Here is a 22,859-nt window from a genome sequence, read left to right as displayed (position 1 = left end):
TGTTCTGCAGAAGTGGTTGAGGGGAACACAACACGAACCCCTGGTTGATATGACAAGAAGAAACTCCACCATTTTGGTCAGCTGTAGGAGCTGCCCTCATTATTATAAACTACCTGTGGGCATTGCTAATGGTTTTTTAATTTTTAAAAGTTAGAACTGACCCCCTTCGATCCCTCCCATGTAACCTTGCCTTCCTCCCTCTGGAAACTATGCCCTCTTTTTCTTTGTTGTTGTTACATAGATGGATGGCTGAAAGTGCAAATACAGCCTACTCATTCTGCCTAGTGTTACTCATCTATATGATTTGCAGCCTGGTCGTTTGAAATTGGATAATGATTAGGGAGCTCATCCCTGGGGAGACTATTTCTCTTGCTCTGAGCATTCCTCGGTTACCTGGAGTTCTTGTTCTAGACATGAGGCCTGTGTGATCCCCTCCCCCACTTTGTGTGTCTATTGGTGTTGGACTAGTTCAGCTCCTGTTTGGGCAACCACACCGTTGAGGTGTCTGTCACTTCTAGGTGACACAATCCCAGCAGATTTCCTGTTCCTCAGCTGCACCTGAGGTGCAGGATTTGTGCTGTGGGTGTACGATCAGTTGGGGCTGGGCACTCAGTGGCTACTTGTTCTCTGCATTTTAACAAGCTGTGCTTTTCTAGAATGCTCGTCATTGAAAAAAAGAAATTTCTTTGATGAGGTGTTGAGAACCACACATACGGGTTGGGCATTAGGATAAATATTTAGAATGTAGTAAGGAATGATGCTGGTTTGGTAAAGGGGTGGCAGTGGATTCTCCTCTAAGATCCATGACATCACCAGCCCAGGGTAACTGGCTAAGTTTCTCCTGCTGAGTGGGCCTTGCCCCCAGTGAGACAGCCGTTGGTCACCACCAAGTCATGAGCCCCACTACTGCACTACGGTGCCATGCTGGCCATCCTAGAGGCTGACAGGCATCACAGTTGCATTCCCAATAGCTGTGTATGCTTTCTTAAAAGATTAAATGTGTGGAAGATTGAAGGAAAAAAGATGAATGGGAAGAATGAAATAAAAAGACTAACATGTCAGGAAGCAGTGGTAGCTTCTTTTGTACCTCAGAAAATATGAAGGGTGTTACTCAACTCTTATTTTAGCACTTGCTCCTTGAATAACCAGCTCCCTGGTTAATCCTCGTTCTGTGCCCCGGACATAACGCACAGTCTCAGAGTGTCAGAGCTGGGTGGGCCCCTCCCATTTCTTGAGGAAAAGGTCCAGGAAACACTGTATTTTTTGGGTATGGTGATAAAGAAGCATGTCAGGAGTGAGACGCTCATGCTATTAATTTTGAGGATGACTAAATGCATTATGATAGCTTGGCAAATGTGCTATAAGAGGACGGGAAGATGACGTAATCAGGGAAGGGGATACAAGTCCATCATTGCTTCACTGTGACGATTAGTTTTAGTTGACACACTCTACGATCCCCGAGATGCAACTCTCCAAGAGGGGTGGTTTACAATGGATTGGTCTGTGGAAGATTATCTCAGTTTATTTGGGAAGGCTCGGCCCAACATGGATGACACCGTGCTCTGTGCTGATCAACCTGAACTGTGTCAAAGAGAAATGAACAGAGCACAAAGTACAGAGCAGGTGAGCCCGTTCCGTTCATTTCTTCCTGCTTGGAAGGGTGGGCAGGATGCCACTGGCTGTTTAAGCACCTGTCGTGGCTTCATCACAATGATGAACTGTAACCTGGAATTATAAGGTAAAATATGGCTTTTTGTCTGGGCATTTTATCACAGAAATAGAAATGAAACTGAGTAATAAAACATATGTGAAAAATCTCTGAAACGTGTTCCATGTAAACTGGACATCACACACTGACGCATTATCAACAGAGTCTCCTCACGGTGAAGGACAGGTCTCGCCAGGACGGTGCTGGCAGCTGACTGCTCTCTGTGGTCTATAAATGGTAGGCTTATAGAAGGAAGCGTTCATACCCGGGGCTACCTAGTCCTGTCCCGGTGTGTCTAGCTGCCTTCTGACACACCTGAAAACCGTGGGCAGACTGAAACAAAGCACACTGACATTTGAAATGCTAACATAGGCAGGGGGATAATTTGGTTGAAACTAATTTTTAAAATGAGACTTTAGGGTTGCCTCTTTATATATAATAGCTAAAGCCAGTCTTTTTTCTTTTCCTCTATTAGTTGTGTAAGAGCTGGTCTGCTGAGTTACATTTTCTCCCTTAATTTGGGCATTGTTGGGTCAAAAGGACAGGACCATAAGTCACATTGTGTCTTTGAATCACAGAGGGAACCCATTTCTGTGCACAGCTCTACGCACATCTCAAAGCTTTCCCGTGTAGTTATGGAACCAGGGCAAAACAATAAACTGTGTTTAGTAAAGTTAGTGCAGAAATCTCTCTAGCATTCTTCCTTGACACGTACAGCTTATTTGTTAGTGTTCAATGCGGAAGGGAATGCATGTGTGGAGTACACTGAGTGCAGCTGACTGACGGCTGGAAGGCACGCCTGGCTCTGATCCTTTCTTGCCCACCTTACTGGTGGGTCTGCTGCAGCAGGCTTCCAGGCCATTTCTCAGAACTGAGTTGCAGCAAGCCCTCTTTTGGGTTTCTTTTTCTTTTTTGAAACTGAATTTCATGTGGTCTGTAGTCTAGGCTGGCTTTGAATTTGCTGCTATGTAGTTGAGGGTGATCTTGAATCAACAACCCTCTAGCCTCTGAGACAAGATTCAGCGCATCATGCTCAATTCCAGCAGGCCATTTTGAAGGCTGACTAGCCTAGGGCAAAGAACACCCTTGCTTCTGCCTGTTGTGAAAGGCATGGTTTCTCCACGCTAAGGTCCTCCCTCTTCTACTGCAACCCACAGTGGTGCAGGTATCAGTTGGGGACCCCTGCTCTGCCTTATCCCTGTGGGATTGGGGGGGCACACGAGTTAAAGGACACGGAATGGTTATGACATTTGTCTTGTCTCTGACCCACGAGTCTTGTGTCTGCTAACACACATGAAGCGGCATTGGGCTAATTAATTAGATATAAGTGGGATACTTTCGAATCTGAGAACCCAAACTCGTATTTAAAATGTCAGTAGTCCCTGGGAAACTTGAAAAAAGAAACGTACAAGAGTGAAGAGTCATAATATAGGCAAGAAAAGCCAAGTATGCCTTTTGGAGTTAGTCATCTTTTTATATATGGGTTTATCTAAACTGCCCCTCAACTCTTTACCCCTAGACTTTGGAAATAAGCCTGAGATTAGGGCTTCAGGCTCCAGATTGTCACTTGGAAATTCTGCTCCCCTACATGTCAAGCTCTGAAAATTAACGCTTTACATGCTCTTGGATACTATTCTAAGGGTGGCTGTGATTCCGGGCAAAGCTTTTTAGCTGTGTCTCATCATGTGGCCAGTCACTCTAGTTGGTCATTTGTGGACTGTAACTGAAGCAGTGCATTAACACTCCCTCTGTCTCAGGAACCAGACTTCTTTAACATTTACAAAATTTATGTATAGAAGTATCCTGTCGATGTCTTCAGACACACCAGAAGATGGCATTGGATCCCATTACAGATGGTTGTGAGCCACCATGTGGTTGCTGGGATTTGAACTCAGGACCTCTGGAAGAGCAGTCAGTGCTCTTAACCACTGAGCCATCTCTCCAGCCTCCCAGGAGCCAGACTTGTGAGGAGAAACTAGACCTGCAAAGTCTGTCTGGCCTGGCCTTTTCATAATGGTTCTATTATATTTCTCCAGAATTATTCTCAACTCATAGTAGCTATGGGGCGCTGGCACTAACCAACCTTGGATCTGGTGGACAAACCAGAGCCCATTTATTTACAACTGGAGATGTGTCACTGTCTTCAGTGGGGTCTTTACTTTTCCTTGTAAATCATCTTGAAGACTTAAGACACCAACCAGAAGGCTTCTTCGTGAGCAGAGATCTGGAATATTTAAATGTGTGTGGGCTCCCCAGTGACACCAACGTTACCATGCTAGCACAGCCAGATGGGCTCCTGTACCTTAGTATATTTCTACTTAGAATTGGGCTGGGAGTTTAAAATATGGTCTATTGACTACCTACTATGTGTTAGACACCTTCTGTACTTGGGTGCTGAATATAAGGATGGTGACTTCTGCACAAGTATATTATAAAGACAGATTACTCAAGATGGGTCATGATGACATACAACTTTAATCCCAGCACTTGCAAACCGAGGCAGATGAATCTCTGAATTCAAGGCCACCTGGTCTCCAGAGTGAGTCCCAGAATGGCCAGGGCTACATAGAGAAACCCTGTCTTGAAAAACAAATGAAAACATATTACTCAGTTTTTTTGAATTAGACATCTAATCACTTCATCTCAAAGCAATAAATTTATAACTTTTGGGGTTTTATAGTTTTAGTTTTTTTTTTTTTTTTCCGAGCTGGGGACCAACCCAGGGCCTTGCGCCTAGGCAAGCGCCTACCACTGAGCTAAATCCCCAACCCCTAGTTTTTAGTTTTTAAGAGAGTTTGTGTGTGTGGGGGGGGGGAGAGAAAGAGAGAGACTGACTGACTTGTATACCTGGATTTGGGCATTCAGGGAGTGAAAGGCTGACTTTACTTTGCCATAACGTGTTGTATGGTAACATCAGAACAAGGCACAGGAGGGGGAATAGACAGAAGGTTTGGGCACAATAAAAAGATTATCTCTTTGTTTTGGCTTCTGCTGCATTTGGAGTGCTAATAGAAAATAATATTTTTGTTGTTTTGTTTTTGGACTAGGCCAGGTCTCCCAATGTAGCCCAATGAACTAATTATGTAGACCAGGCCTAGCCTCTAACTTAGAGATCTGCTTGCCTCTACCTCTCTAAGCAGAATAAGACATTTTCAAATCTAGAGCATTCTGAACCCAGCTGTTCTTGGGGGTGGGTGGGCAGGTGTTAACATCATAAACCTGGTTTTATCTATTATTTTAATAGTGCTGTATTCATTTTTGGTTAAGATTTGCCTCACACCACCTTGAAACTGGGGGAACTATGGTATGGGGGTAGTATTTTATGCATGAACCACTCTAAAATATGTATGTAAGGAAACAGTCACAGTAGTGAGCTCACTTTTGTGTTTTACAAGCTAGACAAACCAGGGAGCCTGGGAGATCAAACAGTGACCATGCAATCTTGAGCACATGGTCCCACTCCCAGCACCCACATAAAAAGCAGAGATTGACTGTTTTGTAATCCCAGCGTTGAAAAGGGAGCCTAAAAAGAAGCATTCATGGGGTTCACTGGCTAACCGCCCAACCTAAAAAGATCAGAGCCCTAGGTCCCTGTGAGAGAACCTCCCCCAACCCCATACTCCCACCCCTACCCCCACCCCTACCCCCACCCCCACCCCCAAGAACATGCGCTCTGGTAAAGCTAGGGAAACTCGACTTTCCATCATCTTTAGTTGGGACTATAAAAGACGGGTCACGTCCTTAGATCTCAGGTAGTGACAGAAGAATACACCCCTGCACATGGGGAGTGGGGGTGGGGGAGCCATACGCCGCAGGTGGCAGGCTTAGTCACTGCAGGAAGCTTTGCAGGTTAAAAATTTAAGCTCAGCCGGTGGTTGCTGGAGCACTATGAAGAGGGGACTTGATTCCCTTCCCTTTTCCCTGCCCTACAGTGAGGCTAGCCTCAGCCCTCCCTCATTAGCTTTCCCACTATAACTCTTCCCAGATCCAACCCCACCCCCAGCTCAGCTCTCCCTACCCCGCCTGGAGGGGGCACGTGCCAAACAGGTCGTTAAAAGCGAGCTCCAACGGTTCCTTTTGTCCAGTAGGCGCGGGCCAGGCTGGCGGGAGCTGGGGGCGGGAGCAGCCGCGAGCGGAGCGGGAGGCGAGCGGGCGGGCGCGGGACCTGCTCAGCGGGAGGAACTGAGGCTGGGGTTGGCGGCGGTTGGAGTTGGGGATGGGGTAACTCTGGTTTTCATTTCTGGAAAAGTGGTTGGATACAGCAGAAGAAGCAAAAAAGGACAGTATCGTTATACCTTATTTGATGTAGGGAGACGCATAGGACCCAAGTACGCGTGCGCACCCGTGAGCGTGGAAAATGCTTTGGGGGGAAAGTCTGGCGAAGCTTTGTGGGAAGGAAGAGGTTGGGAGCCTGAGGAAAGGGTTTATTTGGAGCGTCGTTTATTTCTGAGACATTTCCGTTATGCGGAACCAAAGTATAATTATGTGGTTGAGAAAAGATGGGCATTTGGGAAGTTTGGGTGTCCCTGGCTACCACTTGGTAGGAAAAAGACTCATCAACGGCAGATTCGAGGCACACAGCATCTAAATCAGATTCTGTCCTTGCACCATATTTGATATCAATTACGATAAAACATGCAAACATTCCCTTTTCTTACTAAAGAGTTGTCTGTAGAGGTTTTTAATTTTTTAAACCAGAATGACCACATGATTAAACAATTTTAAAAAATGAAATTTAGAAGCTAGCTGTGGTGACCGGCTCTTTAAGCCCAGTACTTCAGGCAGAGGGAGAAACAGAGTCAGAGGGATGGGGAGAGGGTGAGGCAGAGGCAGAGGCAGAGGCAGAGGCAGAGGCAGAGGCAGAGGCAGAGGCAGAGGCAGAGGCAGAAGCAGAGGCAGAAGCAGAGGCAGAAGCAGGAGTAGAGGCAGGTTGATATCTTTGGGTTTAAGACTGGTCCACATAGTGTTCCAGGCCAGTCAAACACTGCCAAAAGGTACCACCACCACCACCATCACCACCACCACCATCACCACCATCACCACCACCATCACCATCACCACCACCATCACCACTACTACTACAATATTTTCAAATTTGTGAAATCAAAAATGGTACAAAAATTCCATTATATACCCCAATTTTCCTAGATGTCAGCATTTTATAATCATAGTAGGATGATCATAACCACATCGGTGTTACCTCTACTGCAGTATTAGATGTTAATTTATTTGATGTTAGATTTATACGTTTAATCAGCGCCGATATTCCCCCCTCTGGTGGAGGATCCCACCTAGAATCTCAAGGCTCATATAGTAGTAGTGTAGTTTCTCTTAATGGTGACAACTGGTTTCAATGGCTTCTATTCAGTAGACTTTCAATGTGGGTTTGTCTATCCTCATCATGAAGTTTAGATTATTTTAAGCAGGAATTGAAGTTATGCCCCAGCAGATATATCTCCCCAGTAGATCTTCTGAGAGTGATTTTAGATTCTGTGACTCAAGTGTTGTTTGTCAGATTTTTTGAAATTATGGGGTTTTCCTATTTGGATTTGCTGAGGGCACACAATCTTCCTTATATGCACAACAAGCCAAGCACTCTGGATCTGAGGGTTATAGTTATTACTTGAGGATTACTTGAGGCACTTATTAAACGATGAACTGTTTCCATATTTGTAAATTTTAGTCTGAATATTCAGTTGTACATTGTTAATGTTTTGCAATGGTGCTGGGAATTGAACCTAGGGTCCCCTGCATGTGGGGCTACGATTCCCAGCACTGAAATGCACAATAACATTTAAAGGAAGATGCTTGGCTAATATTTCCCTGCTTCACACGAGAAAGAAGAGTGCATTTGGGAGCTGTGTATCTAGGATGAGTGTCTAAAATGTAGTTTGAAAAGGTGTGACTGGTGGCTGTGAGCAAATAATTCAGTTAGTCCCGATAAGACCCTAGATCCTAAAAGGTTCCAATTTACTCGAATTTATGGGTTCCTTGTCTTTAAAATTACTTCCTTGTTCCTACCAAATGGGTAAATGCAATATATAACACATATATACATAATATATATTATATATACAATAGGACAGATAAAAATAATTTCAAATTTTCAATATATCGCTTGTTTTGATTGACATTTAACAATATACCTGAGTCATGCAAAGATGTTCACTTGGAGTCTTAATGTTTGCAGAAAGGATTTACTGGGACTTGGAATGAGTAAGCCTCTGAATACACTGCAAGAAAAGTAGCATTCTTGTGGGTAAGGAAGATCTTTCAATACGAGCATCTTGGTACCTCTCATTTGAAGGTGAGGTTACCAAGCACACATGTTCAACCTTCGTCATTGAACACTGGGGGCTGGGTTGCTGCGAAGCCGGTATTTGTTTCAAAAGCATTAGGGTGAATTTTCAGAAGTATTAGAGTTGGCTTAGTGGATTTTTAAAATTATTGACCCCCCAAATGCAATCTGATGTCACTTTGGGATGAGGACATGGGAGCAGAGAAGCGGGCTGCTAGATAACATGGGTTTCTCAGACAGTTTAGCCTCCACCATATGGCACAGCTAGCATCTTTGACAGCTCAGATGGGCCCGCAAGGCTGCACAGCCCATCTGGCTCCCTGTCAGTCGTCTCCAGGCCCCTCAAGCAATTTCACTACGAATTCAGTCCCGGGCCTGGTCAGCTGTCTTACTGGCTTTTCACTCATTACGAGTTCCTTGGCTCTTCCCCCTCTCACAAACCTCCTGTTTAGAAAATAGCTCCCAAGACCCAGCAAGAGAACTTGGCCAGTTCCCAAAGTGGACAGTGCAGATAATTTATTACATGGAAATGTTAATGCATCCCCCTTCTCGGCAGCCTAGACATCCCTTTTGAGTTTGATGATAGGGAAGCTAATGTGCTCATTGGGAAACGCGGTTACGTTCAGGAATTTTCACGATCGATTATCACTAGCAGTAAAGAGAAGGGTGAGAATTACGGCACGCGCCCAAATTTGATAGGGTGGGGTTGAAGAAAGGGAGAGGGGGACAAAAAAAGGGATTAGAGTCCGTTAGGACGAAGTGTTTTGAAAACGGAAGCGACGGTGAACTCCAAAAACCCGCTTTTCTGCCCGCGGACTCCGCACCTCCTGCGGTGGTGACCACGCTTGGCAGGCAGGAGGCTCAGACCCGCCAGGGCTCGCGGCAAAGCTTGGCGCTGCAGTGCGCGCCGCCTGGGAGGCTCAGTGCGGGGTGGCGGGTAGGAGGGCGGGACCTGAGCGAGCACCCCGACACCCCACGCTGGGGAAGCCCTCCCATACTTGACGTCATCGAAGCGCTGGCCTGTGGCGGGGCGGATGGAAGGAGGTTCCCGCTTTGATTGCCGCCCCGCGGGCTTTTTAAAGGGTACCCTGGGGAATACGCTCCAGGAGCTGTGGGAGGAGCGAGGGTCTCGGATAGGAGGGGAAGTTTGGTAGGTTTAGAGGGACGAGACCCTAGAGGTTTGGGAAGCCGTGCTTAGCCCTTGAGGGGAGAAGCAGGACAACCAGGAAAGTGCACTCACTTGGGGGTGGAGTGGAAACTGCAGCGCACCGCCCGGAGGAGGATCCGCTCCGAGGAAGAGGTGTTGTGGGTGAGTAACATCCTTTTCTTTCAGGATCCAACCCTTCCAAGGGGCTTCTTGCGGAAGGTACAGTTTGTAATACCCGATTAGGGCCAAGAAATGTCACGAAATTCTACAGCCTAGTTTACATTTTGAACTGTGTGAAATTTAGATTCTGGAGATGCCTGGTTGCTTTAGAAAGAATGAATCAATGTGGTTCCGCAAGCTCAGGATTCAGAAAAATTCCACACTCTCCGTTATGGTTTTCCTAAAGAGTTCTCTCTCTTATTAATCTATTTCCAAAGGAGAATATCATTCGGGTGCTCGCCAACAGCATGAAGCAGCAGCGACGTCAAGGTTCCCCCAAGGTGAGTTTTCTGGACTTGCCCTTCTCTTCATTCTGATCTCTAACAAACTAATTCTTGCTAAAGAAGGTATCTGCAGGAATTACGGGAGAATACGAGAATTAAAAACCTTTAACTACAGAATCTAAAGACTTAAAACGGATTCTCACAACTGATGTTAGCCACTGATACCTAGCTGGCGGGCGCTTCCTGGTTTGTCTCCACCGGGGACGAAGCGTGGGTGTGTCAGACAGGCAGTGCATTGCTAGCTGGCTGTTAGAACTTCATCCCAACAGTGGCTAGCTGCACTACCCTCTGCTGCACTTAGAAGCATGCAAAGACGTGGAAATAGTGCCATCTGGTGGATAAGGGGGTATTCTCACGACAGCTACTAAAAGCTGGATCCAGTAGAGTATTTCTGCCCCTTGAAGCCCTAACCCAAAGCTTGTAGTTTTTTTAAAGTGTGTATATTTACCTGCGTTTATATCTGTGCAGCACGTGCGCTCGTGGTGCCCGTGGAGCTTAAGAAAAGGGCTTCTAATGCCTGGAGCCAGAGTTTCAGGCTTTTGGGGGCTGCCCTGTTGGTGCTAAGAATCTAATCTGGGTTCTCTGGAAGAGCAGCCAGTGCTCTTACACGCTGAGTCATCTCTCCAGCCCCTTTAATAGATGGAAAAGTTAAATGCTCACATGACTTGCACCTCTAGTACCATTTACTTCTCTTTACACCAAATAGCTCACATCCTTTTAAATTTAGATTAATTCAAATCTCACCATTTGAATATTTTCTAGATAACGTACATTTTCTATATCCAGTGACACTCAAAATCGAATATAGAGCAGGCCTTTTAAAATGCAGTGACTAATGTTACCTATAGAAAAATAACATTTAAAGGCCCTTGCATTCTTTAAACATTTTAATACTGTTCTACCATACATATTTCTTTAGTTATATTTCCTAAAACCAAATTATTTATCTTCTAGATACTTTATTGCCTAAATTAAATTAAAATTTTAATTCATTTTTACTGTGGTAACATCTTTAGTTAAACATTAAGTTTGGAGAACCTAAGTATAAGAATTCAGAGTTCCTAGTCAGGCACTTAGTCCCACCACCTGAGAGGCAGAGGCAGGTGGATCTCTAAGCTTCAGGCCAGTCTGGTCTACACAGCAGTTTCAGGCCAGCCAGGACTACACAGAGAAACTCTGTCTGGAAAAAAAATTAACCAACCAATTCTCTCTCAAGAAAAAAACCAAACACCAAAACTCAAATTTAAAGTTCTTTTTTTAAAAACAAAACAAAACAAAACAAAACAAAACAAAACATGGGTATAGCTTAGAAATATAAACTTTTGTTTCTTATAGTTTAGTAGAAAGGAAACAAGGTTTCTCTCTCAATCTTCTTCAGTGTAACTATTATGATTAGAGCTCTGGGGTTGACAAGGTGGTTCGGCTGGTAAAGGCACCCACATGCCTTTCACAGATCCACTCACGGGGTGGTCTGATCCCCAGAATTCACTGGGTGGAGGGAGAGACCCGCCTCCCTCAGATTTCCTTTGCTCTCTGTATCCAGGCCACTGCACTCCAGCAGTTCCGCAGCAGTGTTTTTATGTTACAGACTTAGCCTCAGAGACTCCATGGACCGGGAAAATCAGCGCTTGCCAGACTCAGGTAGGCAGTGTGTTGTTAGCTGGCTGCGTTGGGTTAAGTAAGCAGCCACAGCTACCCTGCCACTTGCTTCTGGACGGGTCTTCTTGTTAATGAAGTTTTCGCTGTGTGCGATGGGTTGGCAGTGTATTGTTAGCTGGTTGAGTATGTAAAAGGCACCAGCTAACATGCAACTGCTCTCCTATTGCACATACAATCAACAGCAGGATGCGAGTACATTTATAACGCATGCATGTGCTTTGCCATGAGGAGGGACACTATGAGAGCAGTTATTAGTGGCTTTGGGTGACAGGGTGGACAGATTTATAGTAGCGAAAGTACTATTGTTACCTTAAAAACTCTAGTAATATTTTCGGAGCCCTAGCTTGACATTATTAAAGCATTTATTAAGTTATGTGTGTGCTTTTTAGACGTAAGATTTAGAATATAATGGAAAGTCCCATGTATTTGCCCAAGTTTTCAACTAAATGTCTGATATTCTTCTGGGGTCACGGCTTCATAATGGAGCAGTAGAGTGGGTCTCTAGACTGTATGTGAACACCAAGTGAAGGGAGGATTTGTGTCAGTTTTCAAAATGACCCACAGATAAAACGTTTTCACTCGAAGTATCTAGAAAATTTGGGATATTTGGGGGAATAGGGGTAGGGATAGGCTGTCTTGTTTGGGGGAAACTTAACTCAGTTCTCTTACTTTGTGTAAAATACTGCAAATAGTTTTTACAATAATCGGAAGAACACCAGATCTAGTTTATGAAGAGGGAGGAACTGACCACAAATATTATTTAAATTACTTCCTCATTCTGTGGGAGGCCATTTGACTCACAGAACAGTCAGAGGGTCATATGGTGACGTCAGGTGGACATCTGTAGGAAATCACTAGAACTGACTTTGGTGTACTGGCCTATCAGAGGCATATATGGCAAAAGGAACATACTGCACTCTTTAAGTTATTAGGCCAAGTTTTACTGGTGAAATAAATTTGTGTTAACTTTTAAATTTAAATATATTTCTTGGACGTAGGCTAAACAGATACTGTAAGTTGATTTCTATGTATTTTACTCTTTTCAAATCTCATCCTTTTTTGTTGTTGTTGACTAGTATTATTCTATGATTAGGGTCTTTGTATTTAAGACAACAAAGGTAAATATTGCTTTCATATTTTTTGTTTTTTTAGAATTTTATTTATTCCTTGAGAATTGCACATTGTATACAATGTATACAATGAATTTTGATCATATTCAACCCAAACTTTCCACTTTTCCTGGATCCCTTCCCAATACCTCCCTTCTACCTCTATGGTTTCTTTAAAAATAATAATAAAAAAGTAGCTCTAATAACAATTAGAGCTGCCTGCATTCACACGAGTGTGAGACCATCCATCTGAGCATGAACAATCCACTAGCAGTTCCTGCCCTTGAAGAAAAACGTTTCCCATTTGCTGTTTGCCAGTGACTCCTCAGCTAGGGTGGAGCCTCCTGGCCCCGCCCCATCCATGGTGGACTGTTGGCCGGCTTCATCTTGTACAGGTCTGCGTATCTGTTGTTTGTTCTTGAGTGTAATGACCACACAGGCCCAGAAGACAATGTTTTACAGTACTCATCCTTATTCTCTGGCTGGCAATCTTTCTGCCCCCTTTTCTACGGTGTTCCTGACTTTGTGGGTTGGTATAAATCAGACACATCAACAGTCACCTATTCTCAGTACTTTAACCTATCACGTTTTCATCTTTTTTCTTTTAAAGGTTAAATTTCAGTATGTTTTTTCTTTAATGACCTGTCAATAAAAATAAAATCTACTAAGCTTAGAAGGCTTTTCATTGTGTCAATTTTTTTTTAATTGAAAAGCGAGGCATAAAACCGACATTTGCACTCAATAAGCATGTATATATTTTGGAGTGCTGGGATGTAACCTAGGACCTTGTCCAAACACCCCCAAGCATACATATCGAAAGTGCTTCCTTAGTTCTGTATTACTGACTTAGTTCTTAGTTACTGACTTGATGAGAAAGGAGGGCAGAGTGGAGAGAGGAGAGAAATCAACGTAAGCGCAGGAGATCCATTGGTAAGGAGAAAAATGAAGATACACGCTAGAACAGAAGCAGCCAGGCATGGCAGACTTCACGGCAATCCCAACATCAGGGCGGCAGAGTTTAATGTGGCCTTGGCTATAGGACAAATTGTTTGAGGCCAGTCTGGGTTTTATGAGACTCCCATTTCAAAATAAAACAGCAAAACAAATCAAAAGCAGAGCAAAGAACAAAGGAGAACTACTGCTAAACGTGATTTGTCTGTGGAAGTAGGAGTAAAGGGCGGGACCAGCAGCCAGGAAGGAAGGAACTGGAGTGCTACAGACCCTGCTGCCCCACAGTGGGGAAGCTGCTCTGTGGGTCACAGCGCCTGAAAGGGAAGCCTGCCCCTTTGCTACCCCACTCCTAACTCCTTGCTTCTAGCTGCTCTGGGAGGAGGGATCCAAGAGTGGGTTGGATTCATTTGTAGGCAAAACAATAGAATTTTACTGTAAGTCAATCTGAGGACTAAATATGGGCTCACTCTATCCAGACAGGTCATTTTCTTCCATGGAAACACTATTATATTTCCGTACAGGATCCAGTTAGTGCTGCAGCTCACGCAAGGCAGACTTAAACATAGTCGATATGTGAAAATAGAGTTTTTGGCTTGGGTTCCCTCTCCCCCTCTTCTGTCCTCCTCCTCCCTTCTGCCTCCCTCTTTTTCCCTTCTGCTGTCCCCCTTACACCTGCCCTGCCCTCCTCTTCTCCTTTTATACTTTTTTACCTGTGTATTTTCCTACTTGAGGCTATCTGCAGAGAGAGCGCTTAGGCCAACACACTCTGCAATGATGAAGCAACTTTTCAATAATTCAGAAACTGTATACACGTCCACATTTGTATGGACCCTGTCAAAATAGTGTACTTAAAAGGGCACGTTTGATACATTTCACATGTGGGCTTTTCCTCCTTGGGGAGCCTTTATCAATTTTACTTGTAAGTTTTTCATCGCTGATGCCACCTTCAGTTGATTGTGAGAAACAATGATTAAACCAGCAGAAAATATGCAAACTGGGTACTATGGCATTGATAGACACCAGTCACATGGGACACTTAGGCTGTGAAACTGTACAGCCACAAGTCAGGATTTCAAGAGAGCCTGTTAAGTAGCTACGAGACACCAAGCTATACAGGAAAATTACTCATATCTAAAAATATAACATATATATGTGTACATATAACATAGAACACCATGTAATGATTTGTGTATATTATGTTTGCATATATGTAATTATAGTGCATCTATATCATGTATATATGTGGACATATATAATATATATGCATGGTATAGAGGCATAACTTTTATGATTAAGAGGTGCAGCTTTTAGGGCAAATTCATATGAATTTCAGTCCCAATGTCCTCTGATGTTGCATCTGCCATGAATAGATAGATGAGTTTGTATGATGAACTTTAGTCAACATATTTAAACTCAGTGAAGGTACATGCTACCACGTCTCTCTGTTCTGTGTTGAAGATGACACCTAACTACCTTTTTACATACTTCCACATCCTGCAACAGTATCTGGGAAGCAATGCCCCAGTTACGTGCGACCCCAGGGTCGTGAGTGGCAGCACACTAGCAAACAGCTCTTCTCCATTATCAGCTGAATGTCAGGGGTCTCTGAAGGGACCCTAGTTTCTGTCACTCATAGAACATGTTTTTTGAGCCTTACCTGCCTGCCCTGCCTTCCAAAGTGCAAAGGAGGCTGGCTATTGTTGAGGTCATGGTTAGATTAACGCAACAGACCTGGAGACACTGGATGGAATGGAAGAAGCTCTTTATCTGGCCTTGGAGAGAAGTAGTGACTTGAGGACATCAGAATCACATCTACTGGGACAGTCAGTCAAGGTCACTCTGTGTTCATCTTTGTGATCACCCACCTGGCAGTGTGGCTCTGTATTGTCTGGGTGCTGCGGGCCAGCGGTTTTGCACACGTGACTGGAGGGAGCGTGCGCAGATGTATTGCACACGTGACTGGAGGGAGCGTGCGCAGATGTATTGCACACGTGACTGGAGGGAGCATGCGCAGATGTACTGCACACGTGACTGGAGGGAGCATGCGCAGATGTATTGGCAGTGCTTTTGATGTAGGTGTCAGGAGTCTGAGGATGTGGCAATAGAGCTTGGAAAGCAACACGTGGAGGGATGGTTCCTGCTCGGAATTGTCCTTAGAGGCCCAGAATGTAGATTGCTAGTTAGCTGTTGGGGTAAAACTACAAAAGACAAGTAGACTTCAACGGTTCTTGTTTCACTGACCACGATCTGGGTTCTGGTTGCTTCCCTGGTGAGAATGCCATTTGACAGGATTAGGAGGGCCTTTTTGTTTCAATCTACCTCCACTTTACAGGTAAGGAGACTGATGTTAACGGAAGTTAGCGACTTGCCAGAAGCCATGTAGTTGCTGAGGTGTCTCCAGGTTTTCTGGCACACAAATCTGGCATTTAGGAGGCCATCCCTGCAAAACCTGCCACCGATAATGCGCACTGCCCTTCCAGAGAGCTCACTGAACCACACATTGACAGCCCAGTGCTGTCACACACTTTGAAGCAGAAGGTGCCAGGGGATGTGTTTTGTTTCTGTGAGAATGTTAGTATAGTGCGGTGGCCTGACTGAACTCACAAGACCGTTACTTGTCTTCATTAGGTCTAAACGGAGTGAACCACAGGCCCCTTACATTGGCTCTTCCTCCTCTGCCCAATTGTAAATGGCTTTATTACACCCCCACCCCCACATGTCCGCCCCAGTAGTTCTTTCATGTAAGGCACTTCACAGGACAGTAACTCACCCTCGTCACTTGGCACGTTACTTTGTTAGCTACAAGGCTGACAACAGGAAACGACTGTGGCTTTGGGAGAAAAGGTGCAAACATCTCTGCAGTAAGGTGCAGGTTTGGGTTGGAGGACTAAAATGACTGACGTGTCCCTTTTGTGTTTGACTGTCTGAAGGTGGTGTTTACAGTTTTGAGTGTTAGAATGACATAGCATTGAATTCTCCCCAAATGTAGTCTGATAGCAGCTAAAGTTGACCTGTAAGAAATCAAGTGAAATGTGCGTATACTCATGTTCTTTGTCCTATATGTGGCAGTTTTTTCTCAAAATTAAAGGCAAACCTCAGTGCTAATATCCTACTTATGTAAGTTAAATTAAGAATCACATGGAGGGGCTGAACATGATGTTTTCAAATCATTTAGAAGGGGCAATCTAGCCAGATTCAGTAAAACACTAAAACCTATGTTAAAGAAACAACAACACCAAAAAAAAACCCAAAAAAACAAAAAACAAAAAAAAAAAAAACAAACAAAAAAAACAAACCCAAAAACCCAAAAAACAAAAAGCCAAACCAACCAAACAAACAAAACTTGTACGTGAAACAAAATATATCCAATGACTGGAAAGCCTGAACTTTGCCAATCATGGTGGCACACGCCTTTAATCCCAACACACAGGAGGCAGAGGCAGAGGCAGAGGCAGGTGGATCTCTGAATTAAGGCCAGCCTGGACTACAGAGTGAATTCCAGACTAGCCAGGGCTACTCAGAGAAATCCTGTCTCAAAAAACTAAAAAGAAAGAAAAAATGCACTTTAGATTTTGCAACATTCATTGTATATTTTATTACATCTAAAGTTGGTCACTCCAAAATTGCCACCCTCACAGTGTTCGTTGGCCCACATGGTGACCTTGGGCATTGGTTTTCCCACAAGGTTAACCCTAGAGAAAATTAAGTTGGACAACAGTAAAGGGTATTGGTGACAGAGCATTCTGGATTTTCCTTCTGGTCAGTAGAAGTAATATACTTCATCATGATTCTTTGGCTAAGACCTCAACCCCTTCTTCCCTCCTTGGTAACATTCCTATCTTGGGGACAGCCATTGCAACTTAGTAGTAAGATGGCCTTAAACATCTTTTCGTACTGTATGTTTTGGAATCTAAGAGGAGGCCCTCTGTCCTATTGTACTGGCCTGACTCCACGGCGCTTTCATAGATCCTCTTTCTTTTTAAGAATGATTTGCCCAATCATTTGTGACACATGAGGTCTGATGGCTTCAAGGGGTTCTTCTGGCCTCCAGAACTTCACGACTTGTCCCTCAGGGTTGACCAGATACTTCCAAAAGTTCCACCTTGGTTCCTTCTTGGAAGAATCTAAAACATTCAGAATATACTTTCATGAGTATGATTTTATTCTTTGTTGATATTTTCAGTTTTATTAGTGTATGCATAAGTGACAATATTATAACCAGGTACTAGGATTGTCCTAATATTATTAATAACATGAAAAACAAAACAACCATGCAGAGCAGAGCTCAGGACTTTGATAACCAGACTTCACAGGTAGCTGTCCTGATCTAGAGTCGAGACATGAAACAAAGTTGCATATTTTAGAGTTTTTGATCTAAATGGATTTTCTCTTATTGTTTGCTGTGTAGCCCAAGGTGCCCTTGAACTTGTGACCCTCCTGATTCAGCCTCTTGGATGCTGGGACTAACAGGTGAGTGCCACCAGGCCTAGCAAGACTGAACAAGTTTAATCTTTAGTTCTTAGCATTCATGCAGCCCAGGCTGGCCTCAAATTCACTACATAGCTCAGGCTAGCTCTGAACTCTCTATGTAGCCAAAGCTAGCGTTGAACTCTTAATCTTCCAAGGTTCTACCTTCCTAGTACTGGGACTGTAGGTGTTTGCCACCACTTCAGTCTGTTTTCAACATTTTAAAAATACAAAATATTCTAAAGTCCTTGGAAATAGGAACATATGACTTAATCTTTCATATTTAATGTAGTAATGTTCCAAATATTGCTCAGAACAATATAGCTGAAAAAGGCAGGGGACTTGGGATAGTCACTGAGAAATTACAACATTCTTTTGATAAATCTTAATGTGAATTTCCTAATTTTTATAATTTGGGATCTATGTCCCTAATATTGATGAATATGAGGAAAAGAGATAGGAACTGGGGGTTGGAGAGAGAGTTCTGTGGTTAAGAGTGAGTACTGCTCTTGCAGAGGACCTGGGCTCGATCCCTGGCATCCATGTGGTGGCCCACGACCACCTGTGACTCCAGCTTCAGGTGACTGGGAACCAGGTACGCATGTTCAAATACATACATGCAGGCAAAATACTCATATACATAAAAATAAAAGTCTCTTAAAAAAGATAACAGCACCTAAAGCTACAATCAAGTCCCAGTTCTGTGCCTGGCCAAATGTGCTCAACGTTCAAACGGACTCAGTGGACTCAGTCTTTCTCGCAACCCCCAGAGGTGGGTATTGCTATCTTCAATATCCTGCAAATGAGACAGGGGAGGCCTAAAGTGGATGCTGCGTAGCCAGTCAGTGGTCGAGGCAGAGCTGATACCCTCTTCCAGAATCTGTAGACTTTACCTCTGGGCTCTTCCTTGCCTGTCTCAGTTCAGTGAGACTTCACACTGTTGCATTTTTGGTTGTGTGAAGGGAGTTGGGTTCCACAGCCTCCCCGCCTCCCCCAGCCCCTGTAAGAGCTTAGAGCTGTAGCGTTTGCAGCGTTCTGGTTAGATTGTACTTGGGTGCTTTGCTCAAGGCAGGGCTCCTTTCTGCCTTTTACCCCACAAATAAAAGCCACAGGCTTCCCGCTCATCGACTTACAGGTGCTTTATTGTGCTTTAAATAGACAGCTGTGGCCAGCTTAATTACAGAGGAACCCTCACGTGACTGGGCTTTGAAAATAAGTTACTCTGCTTTGAATTTCAGCAAAACCCTGGCAAACTGACAGGCCAATCTTGAGGATAATGTTTCTGATAGAAAAGGCCACTGTAAACTAAACATAAAGACATATTCAGTTAATGATGTCCAGCCACAGGTATTCCTGAAATGTGCAGCCTTAGTAAGAGGCAGGGGTATTGCCCCAAAAGCTGGTGAGATGATGGGAAAGTTGAAATACTTAGGGAAAGCAGGTGACCCCACACGTCACATAAAGCCTTCACCACGATGGCCGCAAAAATAAAAACATACCAAAGTAAAATTCTTTACCATCTAAGAAGTCAGAACATCAATTTCAGGGGCATACAACTTCTAGAAAGTTACAAAGGGTGAAGTTCTGGATCTTTGACAGTTTTATGGAAATTTCCCGGTAAAAATATGAGTTATGGTCCTAATAATCTTTTTTTTCTTTATATCACTTATATATAATGTATGAAAGGAGAAGGAATGAACAACATTGAGGCAGAGTAGATATTTACCAACAAGAAATCTAAACGCAGGTTCTGCTTCCGGCCCTAAAATCTTAATCTTGTGGAAGATGGGGAATGTGACTCCGTAGTTTTTTCTTGCAAAAGATTCTACCTCCTTGCTGGACTTGGGCTCCGATTCTCCAAACTGATTGCACGGGAAAGCCAGGACGTTGAAGTGATAGGGTCCAAACTCCTTGTGCAGCTCCCTGAGGGTCTCGTAACTCTTGTCTGTGAACCGGCAGTCACTAGCCACGTTTACAACTAGGGAAGCCTCCCGGAAAAAGAAAAAACCCCACCGGAAAGAGAAGCAAAAGATTAAAAAAAAAAATCCTCATCCAGTTAAAATCCTAAATCATTTTGGGAGACTATGGCGTCTGATAGATCCCGTATTTTTAGACAGATCCAATTTTATTGAAAACCATAATTCAAATGAATGGGCGACGACTGTGACAAAGTTTTAGTTAGATTACATAAAGAACACTCCTAGTAACGGGTCTCACATAGTCACACAGCATCTTCTAGATAAAACAGCATCAGTTCCGCACGAAAGAGCAGGCAGCTTTCGAGAAAAACAGTCGCGTTATGGATCGGAAATTTAAAGCACTTAAAACTCTGATAACTAAAAGCACATCTAACAACATTATTTTGAAGACTACATTTCAAATTACGGCTGTAACGAATCCTATTCTATGGTGAGAATAAGTATCAGGGCCGAGGAACAACAGAAATAAAAACCCAAAGACTTACTTTGCCTTTGAACTTTTCCAGAGACACCATCCTTCCTTTGGCATCCTTCACTTCAAAGGAGTAGAAGCTGTTGATTCTCGGCTTCAGGAATTTTAACTGAAGGAGAAAAAGCATCACGGTGCACAGAACCATAGATAGCAAAACTGCAAATATCTTTGCTTTGGGCCCGGAACATTTTAGTGGGTAGGCACCGAGAGGCTCCATTTTGGATGATTCTGGAGTCTCAGCAGGCTGGAATTCAAGGAGGAGCTGAAACTTGAAACCCGCCGAGCTTAAGGAGGACCGGAAGGGTTTAAAGACCCCTTGAACGCTGAATAGCTGGAGGACTCTTCCCAGAAGAATCAAACAAAGTCAGAAACTCAAAAAACCTCAACGTATTTGTTAGAGTGGCTGCACTTAACTTTGTTTTTTTTTTTTTTGGATAGAAGAATTCGCCTGGTTTTAGCAGATCCTTAAGACACCCCCTCCCCTTCTATGAAAACGTTTCACCAGAAGGTGGCGCTCTTGTAACTTGGAAATGAGTGGTTGCGCTCTGAGCAGTGGATTGGGTGTGGAGGACCGAATAGCACCCAGGAATAGCTTAGAGTGTAGATTAAGGTGGTCTGTTAATATGACCTTGTGTTAATCTTGTGACCACAAGAAACTTACAAGTTTTATCTGTTTATTGACCGTACTATATGAATATAAAGAATTTATAATAGAGCAACGAAGGTTGGAAAAGGCATCCTATTTATTCAGCTTCATCTAGTGAATGCAACCAGATGCCAGAAGAATATAGCAAAATAGAAAGACATAAAGGCCTAACACCCCTTCTCTATCAGAAACTGTAGCAGCTTTTGTTTTCTTCTGTTTTGTCTTCATCACTGGCGAGATATTTTACAATGTAACCAAACGTACAGGTGCGCTCAGACATACAGACACACACACACACACACACACACACACACATACACACATACCACCCACATATGCACCCCCACATAACCCTTCATATACATATAAATATACATGTACATTCATACCTATACACATACATCCCACACACACACACACACACACACACCACCCACATATGCACCCCCACATAACCCTTCATATACATATAAATATACATGTACATTCATACCTATACACATACATACCACACACACACATACCACCCACATATGCACCCCCACATAACCCTTCATATACATATAAATATACATATACATTCATACTTATACACACACACCACACACACACACACACACACACACACACACACACACACACCCCACTGAGAAATTTGACCTACTCTGTAATCCTGTCTATTGCACTTCTGTGGTAACATGGTTCTGACCTATGAAAATGACTTATTAATAGATTCCAAACTGTAGATGAAAAAATCCTGGGCTCGATATTAAAGCAGAACCTTTGCAGCAGAATTCAAATATTTGATTAGCAGAGTTCAAGCACAAACGCCAAACAAAGCCTGCAAACCCACGTCTATGCGACACACTCAGTAGCTGCTGTATCTTTCATCTCTTTTCTTTTTGGCTCTAGCTTGGTACACGGGGCGTTTGGTCTGAAGATCACAGTTACTGGGGATGGAAACGGAGGCAGCTGAGGGCTGCACATTCCCAGTCTCCTCAGGATCTGCCCTGTTTACCACACAGGAAATTCTGGACGAACATGCCATCCACTTGGTGGCACTGCACATTGCCAGGAAGTCAAGAGTGAACTGAGACGCTGGCTTTCTGATGCTCCTGATGCTCCAGAGACCCTGTCCCCAGCTTCTGTGGTGTGCAGGGCTGGGTGTAGATGAGCAAAGGTAGTTTAGGCTTGAAGCTAGGCAAAGCCAGCAAGAGGAACCGGGTTACTCCTCCCCGTTGCTGGATAAGGACAGAATAGAGCTGGGCGTGCATGGTAGTGAATGCTGGTCATCCCAGCACTGTGGCGGCTGAGGCAGGAGGATCAGGGTTCTGTCTCCAGCCAGGCTCACACACAGGGAGAGCCTGTCTCAAAAATAAAAACAACAAAAAAATTGAAAGCAACCAACAAATCACTTCCACCATAGCCACCACCACCTTTATCACCACCACCACCACCTTTATCACCACCACCACCTTTATCACCACCACTACCACCTTCAAAGCCACCACCACCTTTATCACCACCACCACCACCTTATCACCACCACCACCTTTATCACCACCACCACCACCTTCAAAGCCACCACCACCTTTATCACCACCACTACCTTCAAAACCACCACATCACCACCACCTTTACCACCACCACCAGCACCAACACCTCACCAACACCACCACCTCCACCATGGCCACCACTGCCCAAACAAATAAGAATGGACACAGACACCAAAAAATGACCACGTAGAAAACATTCCCTTCTAAATATATTTCCAGTGAAAAATGAAACTACCCAGAAACAGTTCCTAAGAGCATTTGCCTTCCTCTCTTGGCATCTGGTTGAGCTGTTCAAAGGCCCCGCCTCCCACCATGTCCCAGCATTCCTTTGTTACTCAGCCACTCCAGGTTGGACCCTGGACCT

At 44.0% G+C, this 22,859-nt stretch overlaps 2 protein-coding genes across 3 annotated transcripts in view; one reads left to right on the top strand and one right to left on the bottom strand.

Annotated features, from left to right (window-relative positions):
- Nucleotides 1–1,545: 1,545 nt before the first annotated feature.
- The window catches only part of Cdc20b (cell division cycle 20B), a 75,025-nt gene continuing 53,711 nt past the window's right edge, over nucleotides 1,546–22,859 (top strand). The window contains 6 exon segments of the mRNA XM_032897036.1: nucleotides 1,546–1,612; nucleotides 5,694–6,036; nucleotides 8,563–8,706; nucleotides 8,784–8,943; nucleotides 9,205–9,315; nucleotides 9,591–9,688. Coding sequence (XP_032752927.1) covers nucleotides 1,546–1,612; nucleotides 5,694–6,036; nucleotides 8,563–8,706; nucleotides 8,784–8,943; nucleotides 9,205–9,315; nucleotides 9,591–9,688 — 923 coding nt within the window.
- On the bottom strand, nucleotides 16,945–20,536 carry Gpx8 (glutathione peroxidase 8 (putative)). 2 transcript variants are annotated; one of them, XM_032898872.1, is made up of 3 exons: nucleotides 20,307–20,536; nucleotides 19,569–19,830; nucleotides 16,945–17,499 (listed from the first exon to the last, which is right to left on the bottom strand). In XM_032898872.1, the coding sequence occupies exons 1-3, from the start codon at nucleotides 20,508–20,510 to the stop codon at nucleotides 17,336–17,338; spliced, it is 630 nt and encodes a 209-aa protein (XP_032754763.1). In that variant the 5' UTR covers nucleotides 20,511–20,536; the 3' UTR covers nucleotides 16,945–17,335. The 2 variants fall into 2 exon arrangements, with proteins under 2 accessions (XP_032754763.1, XP_032754764.1); XM_032898873.1 differs by having other exon boundaries at nucleotides 19,672–19,830.

Source organism: Rattus rattus, chromosome 3 (assembly GCF_011064425.1).
Source record: "Rattus rattus isolate New Zealand chromosome 3, Rrattus_CSIRO_v1, whole genome shotgun sequence".
Classification (NCBI taxonomy): domain Eukaryota; kingdom Metazoa; phylum Chordata; class Mammalia; order Rodentia; family Muridae; genus Rattus; species Rattus rattus.
This window is presented reverse-complemented; position numbering and strand designations above follow the sequence as displayed.

What these genes read in the sequence shown, in the direction of transcription:
- Gpx8 (XM_032898872.1), bottom strand. Translation starts at nt 20,510, where the DNA reads ATGGAGCCTCTCGGTGCCTACCCACTAAAATGTTCCGGGCCCAAAGCA. An exon ending in TGGAAAAGTTCAAAGGCAAA is followed by an intron (nt 19,831 to 20,306) that starts GTAAGTCTTTGG and finishes TTTTTCCGGGAG; the next exon opens with GCTTCCCTAGTTGTAAACGT. An exon ending in TGCGTTTAGATTTCTTGTTG is followed by an intron (nt 17,500 to 19,568) that starts GTAAATATCTAC and finishes TGAATGTTTTAG; the next exon opens with ATTCTTCCAAGAAGGAACCA.